The sequence below is a fragment of the Poecilia latipinna genome, unplaced genomic scaffold, assembly GCF_001443285.1.
Source record: "Poecilia latipinna isolate Pla-1442-1.1 unplaced genomic scaffold, P_latipinna-1.0 Scaffold583, whole genome shotgun sequence".
Classification (NCBI taxonomy): Eukaryota; Metazoa; Chordata; class Actinopteri; order Cyprinodontiformes; family Poeciliidae; genus Poecilia; species Poecilia latipinna.
Genome location: NW_015113199.1, coordinates 1 through 20,933, shown reverse-complemented (window position 1 = coordinate 20,933; position 20,933 = coordinate 1). Strand labels below are relative to the sequence as shown.

Sequence of the window (20,933 nt, the reverse complement as noted above, 5' to 3'; positions counted from 1 at the left end):
GTGTCTTGTAAAGGAAACAACTATTTCCATTATGTCCTGCTTTCCCTGTATTTCATGCTGCAACATTCCAACAGGTGATTTATCTTTATGCAGATACTGTATGAGCAATAAGAGCAGAAAAAGCACAAATTGTGAACATCTTCAGTGTTTTCTTCACAATTTGGTTTGAGCTTCTGGTTTCTTTTGACAAAGTCACTGATTTGACAGACGTGGTTTCTTATCCAAGATTCAGAGATTTTCATCATTGCGATACATGACTCTATAGCAATATTTTAAAAACATGTTTAGATTGTACAGATTAAAATGATAGGTTTGTTAGTAAAATAATTTAAAATTTAATAAACCTAAAGTGCAGAAAGACAGCTATGGCTAAAATCATGGATGCATCCCTGCTCTGACTGCTTTGATTTGATTTTTCTGTAAATTATGTTGAAAAATAAACAGCAGAATAGATAAAGCAATTAAAGGGATGGAAAACTACTTGATGGGGCGAGTTGTTCAATGAAGCTGTGTGACTCAAAGCTTTGGAGACAGCAGACGGAAACGTGAGAGAGCAAAAGCAGATCAAGTACCACACACATTATTGAAGTGAGACACAGCTCCAGTTCCAACATTGTTGTCTTCGTTGTCATCTCTGGATGATTTCCACATTTTCACCGTAATGACTTCGAATTTTCCCTCCTTTCTTCTCCAATATCAGTTCTTAGCTCCGCTGCTATTTGAAATTGAAGTGCAGCTCCGTTTACAAGGAGAACATTTAAAGTCTTTCCAAGGAAAGACAACCTTTCTCTACATAAAACTGTTTTTAGATACAAGAAGAAATTAATCATTTCATGTTTCAGTCAACCAGTTTGAAAAAAAAAAATCTGAAAACTGGGTAATCTACTTAACCCAAAATTAAGATAAATGATCAAATAATGTAAAGATAATCAAAATGCCCTCTTCAAAGGATTAAATTACATATTCCATTCCAATTTTATAAGTTGTTCATGTTGTATTTCATACAAAACTGGTAATTTAGTGTACTTAAATACTAAAGAAATTTACAGATTACCTACATGGAGTCGGCAGATAATTTGGTAACAAAAGCACATTTGTACAGAAAAGATTGTGATTGTTCATTTTGTCATCCATTATCTGAAAATGGCGTCTTGGACACACGTCCTGTGGTGGGGGGCCATTATGAATGTATTTTTTCCACAACTAATCAGTGAAAAAAAAAAGAAAACAAGCAATTCAGCCATTTATTTGATTAGTTTCATTCTGTGGGAAAATAAATGGCAGCAAAAAAAAAAAAAAAAAAAAAAAAAAAAAAACTTTTCTGTTGAATCATCGCACATGAAATGTTTGGATTTTGCTACACGAGCTGCTGGGACTTTTACTGGAACCATGTGCTTTGGTCGGGTTTGACTTAACTTTTTTTTAAGCAAACACTATAGCTGGGTTTGACCTAAAAGAAAGAAAGAAAAAGTGAAACAGCACAGGAGTAGGAGTTATTTTAGCAAACTGTACATTTGATTCCACTTGAGTAATACAATGAAGCATTGCTACTCTAACTTCAACATGGTTTCTTGATGCTTTACCCACTTCAAATAACTTTACTGAAACATGTCGTATAGTTTGTGTAAAAGCAAGATTTCTGGTGCATAAACAAGCTTTGTTGTTAATTTCTATCTGCTGAATCTGTTGTGCCATTTGGAGATTAATTATATGGAAAACAACTGGGAATAATTGGGGCCTGCCTATGCAATGCATGGCAGGAACCTATTGTTCTACACCCAATAAGTGGTCTCTTTATTTATTTATAGCTTTATTTATTTATTTTTCCATCACCATTAATGCGTCCCGTACCGCTGCATGCACACCCACAAAAGTGGTATCAAAACATTCAGCTTGATCCCAAAAAGGGAGCTATTACTTTTAGAGGGATTCTGAGTTAAAATGGGCACATAAATTGCGAAAAAAGAGCGAAAAAAAACGAGGCTGAGTGTCTCACGGAATCAGTAATCTTTCTCTCTGAAACACACACAGACACAACACAGTGGATTTCTGATTCCAAAACTCTTTTTAACTTGCCCTCCCGGGCACAAATATCACCCTATTGGACTCAAAGTCGGTCATGACATAGATACACCAGTCTACTCCCGTAAAATGTTTTCAAAATTTTGCATAGGGCTTATGTTTTTTTGTCAGGGTCCTTGAGACCGACCCTAGGTGTCTCACAAGTATAGAAACTGTCTCCAGCATTCTGTCTGACAGACAGAGTCAGCCCAGGTGCAGATAATTAATTACCATGGCAACCATGACGGAGAGATGCAGGCTATTATGGTCTGTCTGTTGTCTCTCTCTGCGACTTATTGGTTTTCATTGGGGTGGGAAATATTTTTTCTTTTTGTTGTAGACACATTCCTCATTATCTGCTCTTTCATTTCGAAGATTGAATCAGTTAAGTTTTTGGGTTGTTTAGGTTCATTTGAGAGAACAAACATTGTGGGAAAAAATACATTTCCTGTGATTATTCATATTTTTCTTACATAAATTTATTATTTCTCAGAATTTTTCAGTGTGAATTAAAATCCTTAGTATGAAGGTTGAAAATTTTCTAGAAAAAAAAAAAAAAATTATCCACTGTCTTTTTTTTTTTTATTTATTGCGGACCGTGAGTGAGAACCACATGTGTGAAGCTTATAGTCGTAAGTCGGACTGAATTTCTCCATGCATGAGGTTCAGCCATTGTACTGTAGTTGATAAATGCATCAGCCATACCAGAAAGCTGATGGACCTGGCATAAGCTTCAGCCATCGCATTCTGGCTCAGGACCATGTCAAGCCTGTGCTGTTTCTTACCAAGGGCAAGTATGACTTATATGGATGTTACTGGTTAAGAATCAGAATGATGGGTCCAAATCAACAGGCACATGTTAGACAGGCATTTACCCTGTTCTGTACAGTAAATATTAGTTTGATAAGTTTTACACTGAAAGCTGCTCATTTCAAAAAGTGTCATTTTGTAACTCAGATGTAATGTTATTTATTTCTACTCTCTTTTATTTCAGACTCAAGCAATGGTAAACCTATGCTTCTCTTTTAATAAGACAGATGTGTAAAACCATTTTTTGTTTTTGTTTTGAAACAACAATTTACAGACCCCTATTAAACAAAAATCAGACTTCTTTGTTTCAATAAAACAGTGTGTCTTTACTTTATTGCTTAACATGTAAAAGTAAATAAAAAAAACATTTCTGTGTTGTTTCAACGTGATGGTCTTGCCTCCTATTTGTCTATGACAGACTGATACGCAGATGATGTAAAGTGTAAAGCTGCATCCAGGATGTTGCAGGACATCTACAACACACCGTAAACACGAATCCTTTAACTTTTATCACGGTCTGAAATTCCTTCACAGCAATAAATAACATTTATTCCTCTATAAAAGTGTAATAAATATATCAATAAGTTAAAACATTTCGCATTTCATAAATTAAATCTCATATGTGACTAACATATTCCATAGGGTATAATTGCAAGGCAGTTCTTTCTTTAAGGATTAATATTAAAAACTGTAAGGTGAAATAAAGTAGAAATGACTCGTTGAAAAGAACCCCTGAAGTCGGCCACTTGCAGGAAATCCTTCATAACCACACTGCAGAGCAGCTTTCACAATAAAAAGTAAAGAAAAACACCACTAAACACCTCGTTCCCAATGAAACAAATTCAGCCACCAGATGTTTCTACACACATCCACATTTCCTGGCGGAGTGTTTCCTCACAGTGTGGTAAATAAGGTTGTCGTCCAGAAATGACAGGTCATCGTCAAACGCGATCGGCCGACAGCAGGCCTGCAGGGGCGTGTCTTTGGCGGCGAGCTTCCTCTTGTTGACCAGGTTGAAGAGGATTTTGTCGTAGTTGGTTTCCGACTTTCTGCAGGGTCCAGAGCAGTACCGGAATATCATCTCCTCGCTGGAGCTGTAGCCCAGGCCCAGGTCCGTCACGTTCAGGTGAATCTGCCTGAGCACGCAGCCCTGTCCTCGTCCACCGCCTCCTCGTCTTCCACTCTTCCTGCTCGTTTCATCTCCTCTATTTTCTCTTCTCCTCTCTTTGCCCTTCGTCTGCCTTGCTCCCTGGTTTTTCTCTCTTCTGTGACGAGTCCTGATCCAGTTTTCACTGAGGTGGGAAGAAAAGGAGGTGGAGGTGTACGAAGGCTCTGCAGAGGAGCGACGAACTCTGCTGACCACTATTTTGATAAAGTCCATAACGTTTTTGTTACTCTGGATGAGCTCCTCCATGGTGTCTGAAACAGATTACCAAAAGTGTCAGAATCACCAACATGCCTGATGCTTCACAGAACTCGCCTCTAGTTAGTTATTAAAACTATATGTTGTGTTTTTCTGTTTTTTTTTGTTTGTTTTATTCAGCCAATGAATTAAACTCCAAGAGATTAATTTACTTTACAAACAGAATCTATTCATGACTATCAACAAGACAGCTTTGAATTGAAATGTGCTGTAGTGAAGATATGTCAGCCATACATGGCAATCCAACCAGGAAAAGACTGCATTATTATTATTTTTTTTTATTTCATTTTATGGTTTTGTATCTTTCATTTAATTTGCTTTCATTTACATGTTTTTCAATGGGTTCTTGTGTTCACAGTGGACCTTCCAAGTAAGGCTGCAGCTTGCAGCATTTTCCTTCTCATTTTGTCATTTTTCTCTTTTAGTCCCATCAGTGTCCTTCAGCGGTTGCCAGATTGTCTGTCCACTCCTTGCTGTTTAGCCTCCAAGGATTCCCTCTTCTTACCACCCCACGCCTCCCAAAACTCTTTGGACATTTTCTGTTAGCTTGTTGATTTTAGAGTTTGTGATGTTCTTCAAAACAACTAAGCCACGATATGTCAGATGAGTAAGAGCCTTGATAAAGAATCAATGCTGTGATGACTTAAAGAACGATTAGGGGATTGGCCCTGCTGTGTATCTTGTCAGTAATTGTTTGGAGACACATAGAGTAACTAGGTATTTTAGGGATTGAATCGACCAAAGCACATTAAAATCTACACATAATAAAGCATAAAAGGTTCCTCTGAATATCTGCTGCATGTACAATGCTTTGGGCTCTACAAGTATTAAATTATTTAAAGACACAACACTCTTTTTTTGTTCGCTTCACAAGTCTTGGAGATCACACATCTTCAGTGGGCAATATGTGAGTCTATAATTTAAAAGTGAGATTCAAGAACACAAATTAAAGTGATTACTTCATTTAAAATGTTTAAAGTGGATAGATTTTTAATTATCAAAGACTTAAAAGTATTAAATAAGCAATCACACATATGCCACTTTCAAATAGATCTGCAAAAAGGAAGCCTTAAGAGTCTGGACTTGATCCAAGATCTCATTCCTTTCAGAAAGCCTTTTAGCCTACTGACCTTCACAAATATGGTCCACAGTGTACTGCAGGGAACGTTTCCTCTTGCAGAGTTCAAACTTAAAAAACGTCAGCTAGTTTATCACTACAACTCATCCATTTGTTAAACAGAGTTATATTTTTTTAATCAATTCATAGTGCAAAAGCTGCAGCGAGTTTTGTCATAGTTACAGTTAATGTTGTTTGATGTTGAACAAATAAGTTTTTGTCATGTATTTCTAACCTGAGAACATTTCCTAACAAGATAATTCAGGACATTAATGTAAAAAAAATGCATGCATAAAGCACAAAAACGGGTTAGTCCTGTTGTTTGTTGGAATACACCTGATGGGAATTAAATTTAGTGAACAAATCCATTTCAAATGAAACTTAGTAGAGTGTGAATGGTTATGTTTTTAAAGTTGCAGCATGAACAATTACTTTAAATGTTTTTAATGCCCTACTTATAATGTAGATGTTTATGAGTTAAGGAACAATTAGAATTATGAACACTGATCGTATTTAATATTTCGACAAACAGTTTTTGTAGAACTTTTAGCTCTTACATCTGTCTCCTGTGTCCAGTTCGCCAGCTGTCTCTGCAGGGCGCATGTCCGGTGAGAGAAGGGACAGACGGATCTGAACCGGCGGAGCCTCCAGGGGACTCTCCGGCTGCTGTCGGCTTCGGAGCAGCGAGCTGGGCCTCACTGCACTCAGCAGAATCAAACAAGTGGTCAAGCTATCCCATAACTTCATGGTCCACCTCAGTCCGACTGATGGACATGGCGCGATACGCACTCAAATGGTATCAGTCTTTAAAAAAAAAAAAGTGATGCAGAAGAAGGGACTGGTGTACCCGGAACACCAAGTTTCTTCTGAACTTGTCTGCCACATAAATTAGAAAAAAAAAAAAAAAAACACGCTGGGCAGAGGTTCGCATTGAGCAGGCGGATCTTTTTCAGAGAGCTCCAGCTGATTTCAGTCCATCCCATTGAACATCGATCCAGACCGAGCTGGCCTGGCTGCGAGCAGAGGCAGAGGAGATGTGGAGAGGTGCTGACGTCTAGCGGTCCTTCGTCTGCTCTGTCTGTTTCCTCCTCCCCACGCAGACTGCCCGGAGGGGCTGGCGCGCACATCCAAGGCTGACCCTGGGATCCAGAACCGGTTCTGGTTGTGGAGTTATGTTTTGAGATCGTGTCGGCGTGTGTATTCAGATGGCCGAAAGGGAGAGCGAGGTTTCACACTTTCCACCGGATTCCCCGTCCCGACTCTCCAGATTCTGGCGCATGTGTTCAAACGTGTTTGTGATGATAAACCAGTAAAAACAGAAGAGGTTAGATTTAGTAGCGTGGTCTAATTCACGCAGTTTTCCAGATGACACGCCAAGATTCATAATCCCTGTTAATTAATGATTGTCTGGATTTTTAATCTATTTTAAAAAAAAAACAAAGCAAACCTTATGGCTGCAATATTTTAGACCTTTTTTTTTTTTTTAAAGATGTGAGATTATCTATGCACAAAATAAAGTGTATGTTGAAAGAGTTCGGAATATAACATCAATGTATTGTAATGACTTCCAGGCACAATTATTAAGTAAAGTTGTAAAAATAAGAAAGAAAAACAGATATACTTGATGTTGCTGTCTGTTTCCATCTTTGTGTCTCATGTGAAATAGGTGATATACGATATTAATTGTCTGCAAATTGTTCATTTAAGTTTGTGAAGTGATGTGGATGTCCTCAAGCAATTGAACCCAAATGTATCTACCAAACAGATATCCGCCCTAGAATAACCTGCAGCTCAAAGAAGCACAACAATACATCTATTACAAATAAAGAAGAAAATATTTAATTTGTTAGCTTGGTCAGTTATTTCAAACTTTGGCTTGATTGAAGAATTCCTGTATCTAACAAAAATCTGTGACTTTATCTAAATGTCTAAAATGTTGACTAATGTTAAAAATGTTCAATTAAAACTTGTATTGCTGCTGAATTTGTGGCGGACAAACTCTTTCAGGAAACGTCAGACCTTTTACAGCTACTGGAAAGTCGCAAAGTCATTAAGCAGTATTATTTCTCTTATGTCGGGATGTTTCAAAAATAATGACAGATGAGATTAGAAATCCAAGACATGATTTGGCAAAAGCAACAAGTTCCCAAGCCCGCTGTAGGTTATGAATGGATTATTGACTGTTGTAAAAAGCACATTTTTCTTGACCCATTGCAGCGTTTGGGCTGTAATCAACACCATGTGCTGCTGCTGTTGTGGCCCGAGGGTGAGAGCGATCAGACTACAGGAGCTGTGAGAGTGGATGTCGTCCACTTGCTTAAACCATGTGGAGTTCACCGGTGTTAAGAGAAGGTCAGCAACAGTTTAAGAAAGTTAATCATTTACTTCAGGTTATCATCCTGTAAGAGCCGAGTTGAATCCCTGAAACAGTACAAAAGGACTGTAAGAGAAAAAAATAAATACATTTGGCAAAGCAGTAAAATTTTAGGAAACATTTCTGCAAGTGTGTGGAAATACTTTTGTGGAATAAGTGGGGCATTTTCTGAAAATAAAGTCTAATTTTCAAATATTTCACATTGAAATTTGTGTAATCTGTGGCAGTGTTAGAGATATGACACCATTAGTGGACACGGTTTATTTCTGCCTATAATACTACAACATAATTGTTCTTACACAGAAATCCCTCCATCCACAGGATCCCTTATTATTCTGTAATGTTAAAAATACTTATTTGATACTTTAATGCAAGTATTGAGACTTTGTTCATGTCTGTTTTACAGCAGATCCATTTCTCTGTGTTTGTTTTTCAGTATGTCTATGTCTGTTCCTACTGTATATGTTTTTATTTCTCCAGGAGAGGGAACCATTGAGTTTCATTTTTTCAGCGTACTCAGTTTCAAGTATCACAACTATAATTAAGGGAATGCATTTCACGCCACAGGACATGAACCTACAGTGTTGACAGTGAAAATTATGTTTTTTGACACTTCAAACAATTATGTTAAAGATCAGTCATTTGAAACGTACTCTAAATGTGATTATAAGCCTAAATGCAACTTTTTTCAGTTAATTGTGTTAATACGTGATGCAGGGCATACTGACAGCTATTATCTCCATGATATGAGGTGGATCTTCTTAAAAGCATGAAAATTGTTCTTTAAGATTGAGACTAATGGTTGGCAACATGTTTATTTGTTGAATACTTGTTAAGCCAGTTGATGTGTAAAATTGAACACGATGGCCAGTCTGCATTACTTGGAGACTAGGATATTTTTATCTTGAGTATTATTATTATTAAGCCCTGAGAGTATCATGGTATTATAAGTAATTCTACGTTTTGACAGGGTTATTTATGGAGCTGTCAGTGGTTTGTGTTACGTGACAGTTTTCCCCAAAGATGAAAGTCATTATTGAAAACAGAGTGAAAGGCAACATTTTATTGAATGTAGTCAACGCTTCAATCAGCAGCAGTCCTCAGGGGAAACATCAGGAAGACAGGCATTTTGTTCAATCTGAAAACAGTTCTGAAAACCCAGTCATTTTTTCACGGTGACATTTATTGTGCTTTTTAACTGCTTTCACATGTCCGACTGCTGGCCTCAACAGTTGTGCATTTTCTAAGTTTGTGAAATTTTTTACCTTGATCGTTTACCTTTTAATAAACTGATTTCATGAAGGTCTTCTGCCAGCAGTGGTTTACTTATCTCAGTTTTATGTAGACGTTAGTGCATCAACGGTAAAAGTCAAGAGATTGTCATATAAATTCTTCCATTTATTGTGTACCAAAGAAAACTATGAGAAATTAAAACAAATTGCAAAACAAAGTGCAATAAAAAAAGATGCATTGATGATTATTGAAAACAACGAATCAAAAGTGAGCAGTATTATTTAAAACACAAAAATATTAAAACATGGTTAAATCAAGATGTCCTTAAAGGTCTCACTAAATATTGAGTGTGTTATATATATTTATTAATTAGTAATATGTTAATATATGTTACATAGGCAGACACTGCCAAGGCAAGATTACCTTTATGTTTTATAGGCTTAATTATAGAAACATCAGCTTTCTTTGCTGTGGTGTAGTAATGCTAAAATTACTTTACGGATCTATTCCTATTTAGAGTCTTATTTTGTAATATTACGGTAATATCTATCCAGTAATGGAGGATGCCGCTAAACCAAAGTATTACATAGCTGCATGTCTATTTCATAGACATACAGCTATGCTCTATGAGCAGATGACTAAGTTTTGTTACAAACTTCTAAAAAAACAAGAGCCTTTGGTCAACATGTGGAGATGGAAGGAATTATAATTATATGTGAAATGAAATAAAGGACTATGGTAGCTTTTATAAAAATTCCTGGCAGGAGAAGGGGCTTTATTTTGTTACAAGTCTTAACTAACAAAAAGCTCTTATGGCAATTTATGTGGCCAGCTTGTTAAACAGAAAAAAAAGACAGTCTAAATTATATCAGGGATTTTCAGCACAGATTCACAAAGGAAACACAAAACCTAAGTACAAATACTTAATGATTTCATATGTTAAGTACGTTTCCTGCTTTCTTTCTTTGTTATAAAACTACGTCTTCAATTTAAATCACATTTCTCCTGAAAAGGTCAAACAAAACGGCAAACTCTTATTTTATTTTTTTGTTTCCCATGCTGGAAGACGGTTTAAAAATAGACCAAAACTTTTCATAAATGTCACTGTGAAACTCTTACAACTAGAACCAGAGTTTTTCTATAGAGTTTTAGACTAAATCTAACTTAGGAGTTTAAAGATCAAGAAGGTGCAAGTTGACTGTTTTTCATTTCCAGACGTTCCTGTAACACAACCTTTGAACTTTTACAGCTCCATACTTATTCATTTTAGTTGAGTAATATTATTTTGAAGTAATGCTGCTTTTACTTACGCACAGCTTCTGGCTACCCACCTACAGTTACTTCATTAAATAAAGAGCACTTGCTACATCAAAGTGCAGCAAATACTAACACATCTTGTGTTAAAGTGAGGATTCATGTGATTTCTTGTTGTAATGTAATTTTCAGTCTGCTACGTCTGGAGGTCAAGTCAATACATGGTAATTAGTAAAATTTCAAAAACTTTTGAAAAAGCAGCATCATGTTCTACAGATGTGTTTCATTTGTTTGTCTTAGTCCTCTAAATTTAGTGAAACTGCAGAATACACTTCATGGATGATGGAGATTAACATAAATTAGTTAAATCAATGTGTTATGTGATGATCACATGATTTAATTCTTCTTTTCAATGAAGATGGACTATTCCACACTCAGAAAAAAAAATAACTGAGAGCACAGGAGAGTAAAATCGAAAATGGGAGCACGGCACAAGGGTAAGACGTGCAGCCCATATATGGAGGTCTTAGTCCTCCACGCGGTCGTTACAGGTTCGAGTCCCGGTCAGATTTCATTTGCCGCATGTTTTCCCTTTCTCTCACAACCTTTTGTCTGACAGCTGTCAAATAAAGGCCATTAGAGCCAACAAAACCTTTAAAAATTGAAAATGGGATGACAAAGCCTGCTTCATTGCTGTGTATATATTTCCATTGACAAAAGACAAGGTGGACAGCATACCATTTTAAAAGTCTGCCCTGTATCATGATTTGGGGTGTGAGTTTGCTGGGTATGCTGGACGGACCATTGTTTACCTCTGCTTCCAGTGACAGGGAGGCGTTTGTGAGGCAGATTGCTCTCAGGTGTGAGCGCAATCTTCTCATCCTTTGCCTGGGTTCACAAGATGCTGCCTGACGATCAGTCGATGCCTCTCAACCTATTTGGTACAACAGAATTCACCTTCAAGGAAAATTTGTATGATTCTGTCTTGAACGTCTCTTCAAATTTGTCCTGGAGGACACCCAGTCTGATCGGCCTCCTGCATCCTCGAGACCCAGGTTGTCAAAGAATCTCCGCATCTGACATCTCCTTCACCTCCTGTCTGCCAGCTCTGCAAAGTACCGATATCAACAAACTCTAGCACAGCTGCATTCTCCTTTGGATTACCGAGCCAACAGGATCTTGTCCCTTCTGCAACCCTACCTCTCATTTCTTCCTCTCCTTCCTCCGGTAAACCAACTTTGCCAGTGGTTCAAGAACTAGCCTAGAACAGGACACCTTGATTTGTTTCAGCTATGTTTGATTACCAGTTTTGCCACAAAGACAAAGACTGAGTCTGCTTTAAATGTTTTGCACCATTTGTGCGCTTTGTTAATTGTTTGTCATTCTAAATGTGCTGGTTAATTTTTATGAGGAATGTCCTAAGCCCTTAGATAAGTGTTACAGCCTGCCTCATTGAAACCTTCAAACTACACAGCTGAAATAAAAATGTCAAGAAAGACAAAGAAACCTTGTTGACCTTTTACCATTTTAATAATAATACAGCGATAATCTTGCTGCTTTTGATGTTTGTAGTCGGGCTGTCACTTCACAGTCAATGAAGTTGGTCAGCAGAAGGAAGCACAAAGTGGTCAAAAGTTTTCTTGGAGACGCCTGCATTGATGGCAGAGTCCAAAAAAGCACAGTGGAGCAACACCAACAGAAGCCTTCACTTACTGTAAAAACCTCACACTGGAGCTCAACTAATATGCGCCTCTCCAAGCATTCTCCAGACTTTGCAACCTTGATTAAGAAATGATAAACAAAATTCACTTTTATTTGAACAGAGGACCTTTTACCACGGAGCAATCGATCAGCCGTTTTCTCATTAGCTCAGGCAAAATGTTTCTGATGCTGTCTTTGGCTCACGTATCGCCTTAATACAAGAAATTCAGATGCCTTGCTTCATGTGTCAACAACTCCAGATCTTCTCAAGTTCTCAAAAGAGCTTTGCCTTCCAATCGTCTCTAGGCTACAGTTACTGCTGTTGCTTGTCCCTAATTTTTTTTTTAATTTTTTAATTTTTTTACTACACTTTACACTTGTTTGTTTCTTGTGTACTGAGATGCAGCGTTGGCCCTGACATATTCCATGGGAGACAAATAAAGATAGTTTGAATGCACTTAAATGATCAAAATTATGTAATTACAATAATAACATTTACGCATGCCATTCTAATCCATTAGAACGCCATAATTATGTTTGACATAAAATGTTTGTCAAAAATTTACATATTTTTATTCTAATTAAGGCTATTATACATATAAGCCAATAGATGACTGGGGTTTTAGAATGGTAGCCTACTGTGTCAATAACAATAGGTGAAATAATCCTGCTCCTTCTGGCCAATTATTATGCAAAGTTACATTATGCTCAACTAACTGACAAAAAGTGAAACATGAGCTGGTGGTCCACTTCATTTAAAAAAATAATGTAGCTAATTCATATAGGATCTTATCCAAATAATGCTCTTTCTCTCATAACAGAATTTCGCAGAAGCACAAACTTTTTCAGATCTCACTCCTGCCAAGTGATTACAACAACCGCTGCCCCGCACGCACAGCATTAATATTCAGAGTCTGTTGTTTGAGCGTCTCCCCCCCCTGCTTCTGCGCCAAGACATGCTCTCCATCTGTGTCCAGTGCGCGGATTAGACGCTTATTATCCTCTTAGCTCTAAATGGCCCCACGTTCCTTGCACTTGGTTGTGAGGCTCATCTGTTGTCTAAGAGGCGAATCGGAGCGTGGCACGACATCGATCATGCGTAAAAATGACCGTGGCCACCATTCATCGGTGTTTGCGAGGACGAATTGACGGCGGGATTTGTCGTCCATCGTCTGTCAGAGCGCATCTCCGGGGCTCGGTCACTAGGCTGCTCGTCCGTTCATGACCCACCCCACTGATCTTTTGCAGCCTGTAATCTTATCAGTGTCAAAGCGTAGCTGCCCTTTCCCCCACGGACAGATCCCGTGCGTCTTTGGAGGGCGTTTGTCTCCAAATTTGGAAGAGAGACGAGCTTTCATCTGAGACAGCTTCCGCACCAGCTGAGCATTTACTTATCGATAAAGTTGCGCTTTTGGATGTGTCCTAAAATGTGGATTTGACCAAGTGAAACTATGGATCCTACATGTAAAGAGAAGCGTCTGCTATGTTTACTTTTCTTTGCTATCTGCTCTGCCAGCGTTTGCTTTGGTGCCAGAAGATCAAATGCGCGGAGATCTGGTGAGTTCAGCTTCCACAAACTAGTTGGACTGGAAACATGAAATATTATTACAATGAGCATAACAATGAAATGAACTTGTAACATGGCAACGTGAGGCTGATAGCATGCACGGTTTCTTTGTGTCACTGACTGTATTTTTAAATGTTTTCACCTTTTATTCATGATATCACAGAAAACCAAAGCACCACTATTTAGTAAAAAAAGTACAATAAATCAAAGCAATCTTTTTATGTGTGTTCATAGGCAGCAAAAACACAACTTGGGACATTCTCTACTTAAAACAAAGCCCATTTCATGCCACAGAACATGAAACATGAACATTTTTAACAAAATTAAGTACAATTATGCCATTATTATTTTAATATGTGTTTTTGTTTTTTTTTTTTTTTTACTTATGTTTTTTTTCAGTCCAGCTTACTGAGAAGAAATTTAAATGCAACCATTTCTATGCAGAGTGATAAACATTTTTGTTTCTGGTTTTGTGTTTCAGCTTTTTAATTTGAAATCGAAGAATAAAAGAAAGAATAAAATTCACAAAAAAATGCTGGGAAATGTGATGGAAAAAATAAAGTAGAGATTAGAAAATGTGTGTCTTTTGCTTACAATCAAGAATGGATTCCAGAGAAAGAAAAACAGTTTATCAACTGTAAAAACAAAAACAGCAACTATTCTTAGTTAAAATATGCAAAAACAAATGTTGCAGAATAAAGATTTTTATCCAGAGGCACCACCTGATCTATCAAAGACAGTTCTTTAGAGGGAGCGTGTGTGCATTCATTATTCAGGAAATCAATGATTGTAATTTTAAGATAAGAAAGATCAAAGAGGTGAAGAGGTGAAATATTATTAGGGAATCAATCAGAAGCCCTCAGTCAAACCCAATCACCTCTTATACTTGATGAAGATCAGACTCAAAACAGAAATAAATCCACAAAACAAACTGGAAGATGTTTCAGTGAACTCCCTGGAGCAGCATCACATGTGGTTTTCACTGCAGAAACAAGCATGAATGTTGTTTCTAACCTAACCGTTGCTGCGCTGCAGTTTCTCACAATTAATTTTCTTTTTTGTTTTTCTCAAATTTCCTTGTTGAACAAACAGCTAAAAGTCGGACACTACTGCTAAAAGAAAAGAAGTTACAAGATAACTTGTGTACTAAACAATGACAGATCTTCCTATCATCAGCACCAAGCAGTCTACTCAGTAAATAACAAATAAATTTAATTATTTTTTTTATTTCAGCCAAGCTCTTGAGTTAAGTGATTTTTTTTCTCAACACCATGATGTCTGATCTCTACATTGCTAGATTTATAGTGCATATAGTTCTACTTCTATTTTACAAAGATTTTTTGCAAGAAACAATATAAATGCTTTTAAAATACGTAGATAAGTTTTAGTTAAAGGTTGATGCTAAGCTTCCTTCTGTCCATTTCTTACACCACTGCGTACATCTTAGCTGAAACCCTTGGATTCCTTTTCAGTCACACCCTCTTTGAATCCGTTTCTTCTTTGTTTCTTTGTCCCACTTCCTTTACTTTTCTTTCCATCACTTCCTCTTTCCCTCACTGTCATTCCCCCTGACCACTGACTTTTTTTTCACTCTCAGACCCCTCAGGCCGATGTGGGTTGACTTCTACGTCTGTCTGTCTGCACAGTGCCCGAGTCACAGCTCTGACTGCCAAACATGCACAGGGCTGGTGCAGCTCTGCATTTATGACTGCCAGTGACATTTGTACTTGTTTTTTTCTGTCTTGATGTCTCTCAGCGCTTGTTTTCATGGAGGGTAGAATGTCAGCAGGGCTCAGTGTCCACATGCATCACATCAGCGTTTGACAAAAAAAGCTGGTGGTTTTTCAGAAAGGGGTTAAAATTGAATGAAGCTTCCCCCCGCCCCCCTGAGGTGGTCTTTCTTTTTAATTCCTTGACAGCTTCATTCCCCCGTTTGAATAGACAGTTAAATTATTGATGGAATAATTCAGAAGCTTTGTTTTTTTTTCTTTTTACTCTTATTGTTATGCATATCTAGCATTATGAAGTTGATAAGAGAACCATGCATTTTAATGAACCCTCCATGACCACTTCTCGCACTTGAACTTTTGTTTGGTGGAACACAATTAAAATTTAATCACGACAAAAACAGTTGCTATTGTTTAAAGCACAGCGTTTTGTTTTCATACCTTCAAACTCGCCCCATTTTGTTCTTTAAAGGAAGACGGCTGCATGCGGCTCACTGATCTTTTTTTTTGGGGGGACAAAAATCTGTGAAGTAAATATTTTCGACGTAAATCCTAAAGTGGGGATATGGAAGCAGATTATTTACACTGCAGCTTTGTTTTAAGTATAAGATTACTATTGAACACATAAAAGCTGTGTTGAGTGTTGAAGCTGCCATTTTAATAATCGACAGAGAATCCAAATTTTTCATTACCAAAATAACCTGCTCTTTGGTTACATCCTCATACCGAATAAAATTCCTGTTCATGAATTCATTTTTATCAAACAATAACAATTATATGTGATACAGAATCTAATCAGAACAAAACATTTAGAAGATTTAGTTTTTGCTGACATCAGGATTTATGAATGTGAATAAGCCATCCATCCATCCATCCATCCATCCATCCATCCATCCATCCATCCATCCATCCATCCATCCATCCATCCATGCTCCTGACTCAAAAAGGAATACCAAAACACTTTCTAGCTCATTCTGGATGAGCTTAAGTTTTTTTTTTCTTCTTTTTTTTCTTTTTCTGGGGTTTATTCTGCTGTGTTTTGGACAAAGGTAGAATTTAGACATATGACCTATAATTTATTTAACAATGGCAACTGATTTTCTGAGACATGATATTAAAAAAGAAACATAAAAGGACATTTGATAAAATTGTAAAATATTCAAAATATTTATCACTTGTTCATAAATTTGGGGATTAATCATGACATCCAAATGAATTTTCTTATATTTGCAATTTGAATTTAATTTTAATTTTTTCGTATGCCAAATTAAATTGAAATTTGTATTGAAATATTTTTTAATTACTTCTGGTTAATTTGAGTCTGAAAAACCTCAATTCTAGGCAATATTTAATCTGGGAAAAAACACACAATCTAGAAGCCACAGATCAGGTTGACAGGATGAGAGGCCAGGAAAATATTCATTCAACTGTCTCTATCATGTTTGAAGTGGACAGTGGCCTCAAAGGATTTAGAAGGGCACTTGGCAAACACAGACCAGCGGTGATTCTGAGATTATCTTCTCGATAAGACAAGAGGGCATGTCTCAAGCCTCGCAGAGTATTACTAGATGTAGCATGTGCTGATTAAAAAACAAAAACAATATCTGTGAAGTTAAATCTAACATTACTAATTGAAGTTACCTAATCTTGACTGATTTGACCTTTCTTCTGTCTGTGTTTGGGGAAACAGAGATATACAAAGTTCACCTGATGGAAGTACCAATCCTTGTTAAATGAGTGACATGAGAATATCTGGAGGTTATTTGTGATTCACATGTAACATATCTGGATTAAACTGTTGCTTTTATCTACAGTGAAATTATTTTTACCTTTTAAAAGCTTTGAACGGGTCATGCATGCCTTTATTACATCCCAACAGATATATTAACTCTTTTTTACATTGGTGTTAGTTAGTTCTGCCTTGCATGACTGCAGCTTGACCTCTGACTTGACACTAAAGCATGAACATGCTGTTCTTGCTTCTCTTCGCTGGTTTACTCTTCGCTTCATAATTACCTTTAAAGTTTTATCATTGACCTACAAGGCACTGAAATTACTCGCTCCAGCCCTCTTGCATTCATATGTGCCCTCTGAGTCCCTTACATCTAATAATTGGTTGTTTTTCACTGTTCCAAGGTTTATGCTGGTCCCCAGAGATAATCAGGTCTTTGGAGTTGGAGGTCCTAAATAAAGTACTCATTGACACTAACATCTAAAACATGTTAGTAGATGTCTTAAGTTACATCTGTGAACATATTTGGATGTGTCAGGCTACGGCTACTTGCACACATTTAAATAGATGATGCTTAACCTGTAGTTTCAGCTGGTCGGTGTTTCCTCAACTGGTTGGTTATTTTCCAATTATTATAAGCAGATGAGAAATCAAGCAAACACTGTTTTGACTTTAGGTTTTGCAGGTGATGTCCTTTTATGATTGCTGATAATGCATTAGTAGGTGACGTCCAAGTCTTTCCATTCTAACAGCATTTACAGTCTGCAACAGAAAATGACCAATTTAAAAATATTCATCTACACAACTCTTGAGTTCTCAGCAATTTAAAAGGATGAAAAGCACCAAATCAATACTGTATTATATTATTATTATTATTATTATTATTATTATTATTATTTTACCTCTGCTCTTGTTGTAACTGTGCAACTAGCAAGGGAAATAAATACGCTGGTTCGGGGGTGTCATATGGTGTAAAGGTAGAACGGAGGCTGTTAGCGCTCGACGCAGCTGTCCGGGGATTGATTCCTGACCTCAGGATATTTGCTGCATGTCTTCCCCCCTTCTCTCGCTGCCTGTTTCCTGTCTGCATACTGAAAAAGAAAGGCCACTAGTGCCTGGTTAGAGTCCAGTTCTTCATGTCATCCCTCCAACCTTTCAAAGATAAAGCAACTAGCATGACCATATTATCCAGATTATTATGTAAAACCACATGTTCTTTAAATGTTAATTATGTGCCTAATCTTCCTACAAGCTTGAATGTTTGCGCATTAAAACCAATATGTTTTTTCCCAGCCAGTCTCTTAAGATAAGTGATTTTTTTCTTAAGGATATTAAGTTTACTCAAGAGCTGCAGATAAGGCTACCAGGAAAAAAAAAAAAACAATCATGTGAAGGAATAAAAGCAGCAAACAACTGTGATTTTCTAAGATCTGTCTCCCACTGATAATCACAGTAATAATATGTCAAAAATCTATCTAAATTATTAATTATTTTCTATCAATTAAACCATCTCAATTACATAAAAAGAGGGGTGATTTATTTATTTTTTGTTTCTCAGGAATCAAATGTATCTTGGACGAATCAAATTTAATTTAACTTAAGTTAAAGGGACAGCGTTATGTAAAATAGACCTTTTTCAGTTACATCATGTTATAATGTTATTCCCTCATCAAGCAGCCTTTTTTTCTTGCAATGGCTCCTTCGCCAGAATCAAAACAACCTGGAGCTGATTCTTTTAGTTTTATTAGATGATAATGCAATATCATCGTCTGTTTCAAGACCTTTATTCTTATGCTCTGATGTAAAAGTGAGTTAAAACCTTAAACATAAACTTTTATATGTCTATCCTCTTTTACCTCAGCTTCATGAAACTCATTTTCCATCTTTATAACTGATTATTATTCCCAATTTGTGAAAAGTCGAAAGCATTTCTCAGGCAGGGAATCTAACTCTAAAAACAAAACAAAACAATAGATTTCTTTAGGTTTTACAAAGGCAAAATGTAAAAAAAAAAAAAAATAATTGTGTCAGCTTAAAATCATTAAAGGTTATGGTTCTTATGGGATTCTGTTTTTTCCCCTCTGATAAACATTTTCAAGCCACCTTTATAAATGTATAAAGAGGAGAATATTGTTAAGCTTGTGTTTCAAGCAGTTTAGCTTTCATTTATAGAAATAATTCCATTAGAAATCCATTTGAAAACACATATATAAATAAAATTAAGTCTTGGTCAGTCAGAATGTGTTCTCAACAGTTCTTGAGAGCCTTGTCCTGGTAACTCTTGTACTCTCCCCGTCTGTATCTTGTTGGTTTCCTCGCTGGTTATATCCATGTTTATGTTTGTGCAAACCAGATCGTCTGAGTCCTCCATTGGACATCCAGCTGGAGACCCTCAATTGCAGCGCCTTCAGTGTGCGATGGAAAATGCCCCGCAGACATGTCAGCACGATCACTGGATACAAGGTAGGTGCAAACAGATTCTGGGACACTTTATTAATTGTCCACAATTTGAATACTTAATGAGTGTAGTGATCATTTAGAAATTATTTCTGACTGTTTTTACCTATCTGCCATCCTTTGGTGGTCTTATTTTGAAAGTCCTTCTACTAAGTAGAGTGTCTTCAAAAAACACACGAAAACAGCAGAAACACCTTTCGAAATCTCACAAAGGTTTTCGAGATGGAAAATAAATCAAATTTCCACTGTTTTTTTTTTTTCTTGAGTGCCTGCTCATTTCTTCCTGCATGGCTGACACACTCTTCACTTCGCTCTAAAGTGCCCATAAAACCATGTGTCCAGGAAGATGGCCATGAGGAAAAAGGACAAGTTATTCTTATCTCCCATCTGTTTGAATGGAACCCTTTCCTTGCCAAACATATATGGTTAATTTTTAGGTGCAATATTGCTCTGGAAGGTGAGGTCAAATAAAATACATACTACATAAACATACATGCATAAGTGGGATTATCTTTTTTTTAAACCTACGTGGTGCATATTTTGTACAATAGTTAGAAAGAGAATGTAAAGTGCACATCCAGTGTGGTTGCATAGTTTCATTGCTTTCTTTGATGCACCGTTTCAACGCTGGCCATGTGTTTGAGCCTTACATAACACACCAGAAGTTTCTTTCTTCCTTCCTTGAACCAACCATTAAGAAATTGTGGATAAGTGTAACTGTGGGGGCTTGGTCTTGGGCCATATGTCTGCACTAAGAGGATTAGTCAGGACACTGGCTTCCCAAGAACTTACAGAGACGCAAGTGTGTTGCTTTGCAAGTTCAATAAAAGTCCTGTTTCTTTTTATTACATTCTTATGGTTAGCCATAAATAAATTGTTGCTGTTCTGTCCCAATACTGCAAAAACTAAATAATAGTAATTTATATCTGTTTGTGTACTTCTCAGGTCTTTTACACAGAGATGAAAAATGGCCGCCCAGTTAGTACGACATCCATCATGGAGGTTCCGCTAAGTTTGGACATGCTAACCACTGTGAGTATACACATGGAGCTATTTGTTATCTGCCATTAAAAAGCTGGAGTTTAGCACCTAGAGGCTAAGTCCTGTTCAGCTCTTTCCTCCCTGGTCTTTACCCAATCCCTACAATTTGAAAGTTTAAGCTTTACAACATGTTTAAAGACAGAGAGCAAAGTTGGAAAGAAAGGGAAAGGGAAGACAAATAAATGCAGAATTTTTGCATTGGAATAAATAAATATTTGCATGAAATTAAGTAGGTATTTTCAATATTAATTGCAACAAGCGTAAATATGGCAGTTTTGACATAGTAGTCGAAAAGGACATGCAAAAGCGGGTTGTATCTCTTAAATGCTTTCATACTTTGTTTGCAGCTACTAACTTCAGAGTATTTTATAGGAGTTATTATAAGTGATAGACAAAAACACAGTGGTGCATGACTGCGAAGGGAAAGGAAAATGAT

General features: G+C 36.9%; 2 protein-coding genes across 2 annotated transcripts; one reads left to right on the top strand and one right to left on the bottom strand.

The window, feature by feature from the left end:
• Positions 1-3,190: 3,190 nt before the first annotated feature.
• On the bottom strand, positions 3,191-6,729 carry LOC106953466 (glial cell line-derived neurotrophic factor-like). Its single transcript, XM_015042266.1, has 2 exons — positions 5,969-6,729; positions 3,191-4,290 (listed from the first exon to the last, which is right to left on the bottom strand). The coding sequence occupies exons 1-2, from the start codon at positions 6,156-6,158 to the stop codon at positions 3,731-3,733; spliced, it is 750 nt and encodes a 249-aa protein (XP_014897752.1). The 5' UTR covers positions 6,159-6,729; the 3' UTR covers positions 3,191-3,730.
• Positions 6,730-12,934: 6,205 nt separating this feature from the next.
• On the top strand, positions 12,935-20,488 carry LOC106953464 (pikachurin-like; the record flags this gene model as incomplete). Its single annotated transcript, XM_015042263.1, has 4 exons — positions 12,935-13,530; positions 14,774-14,785; positions 19,353-19,462; positions 20,402-20,488. Coding segments are annotated over exons 1-4 (315 nt in total), but the record flags the coding sequence as incomplete, so codon positions are not given.
• Between the last annotated feature and the right edge of the window lie 445 nt (positions 20,489-20,933).

Bases quoted from the DNA above. Each gene is read 5' to 3' on its own strand.
- LOC106953466 (XM_015042266.1), bottom strand. From the start codon at position 6,158: ATGAAGTTATGGGATAGCTTGACCACTTGTTTGATTCTGCTGAGTGCA. The intron at 4,291-5,968 runs GTAAGAGCTAAA...AATCTGTTTCAG, and splicing joins ACTGGACACAGGAGACAGAT to ACACCATGGAGGAGCTCATC.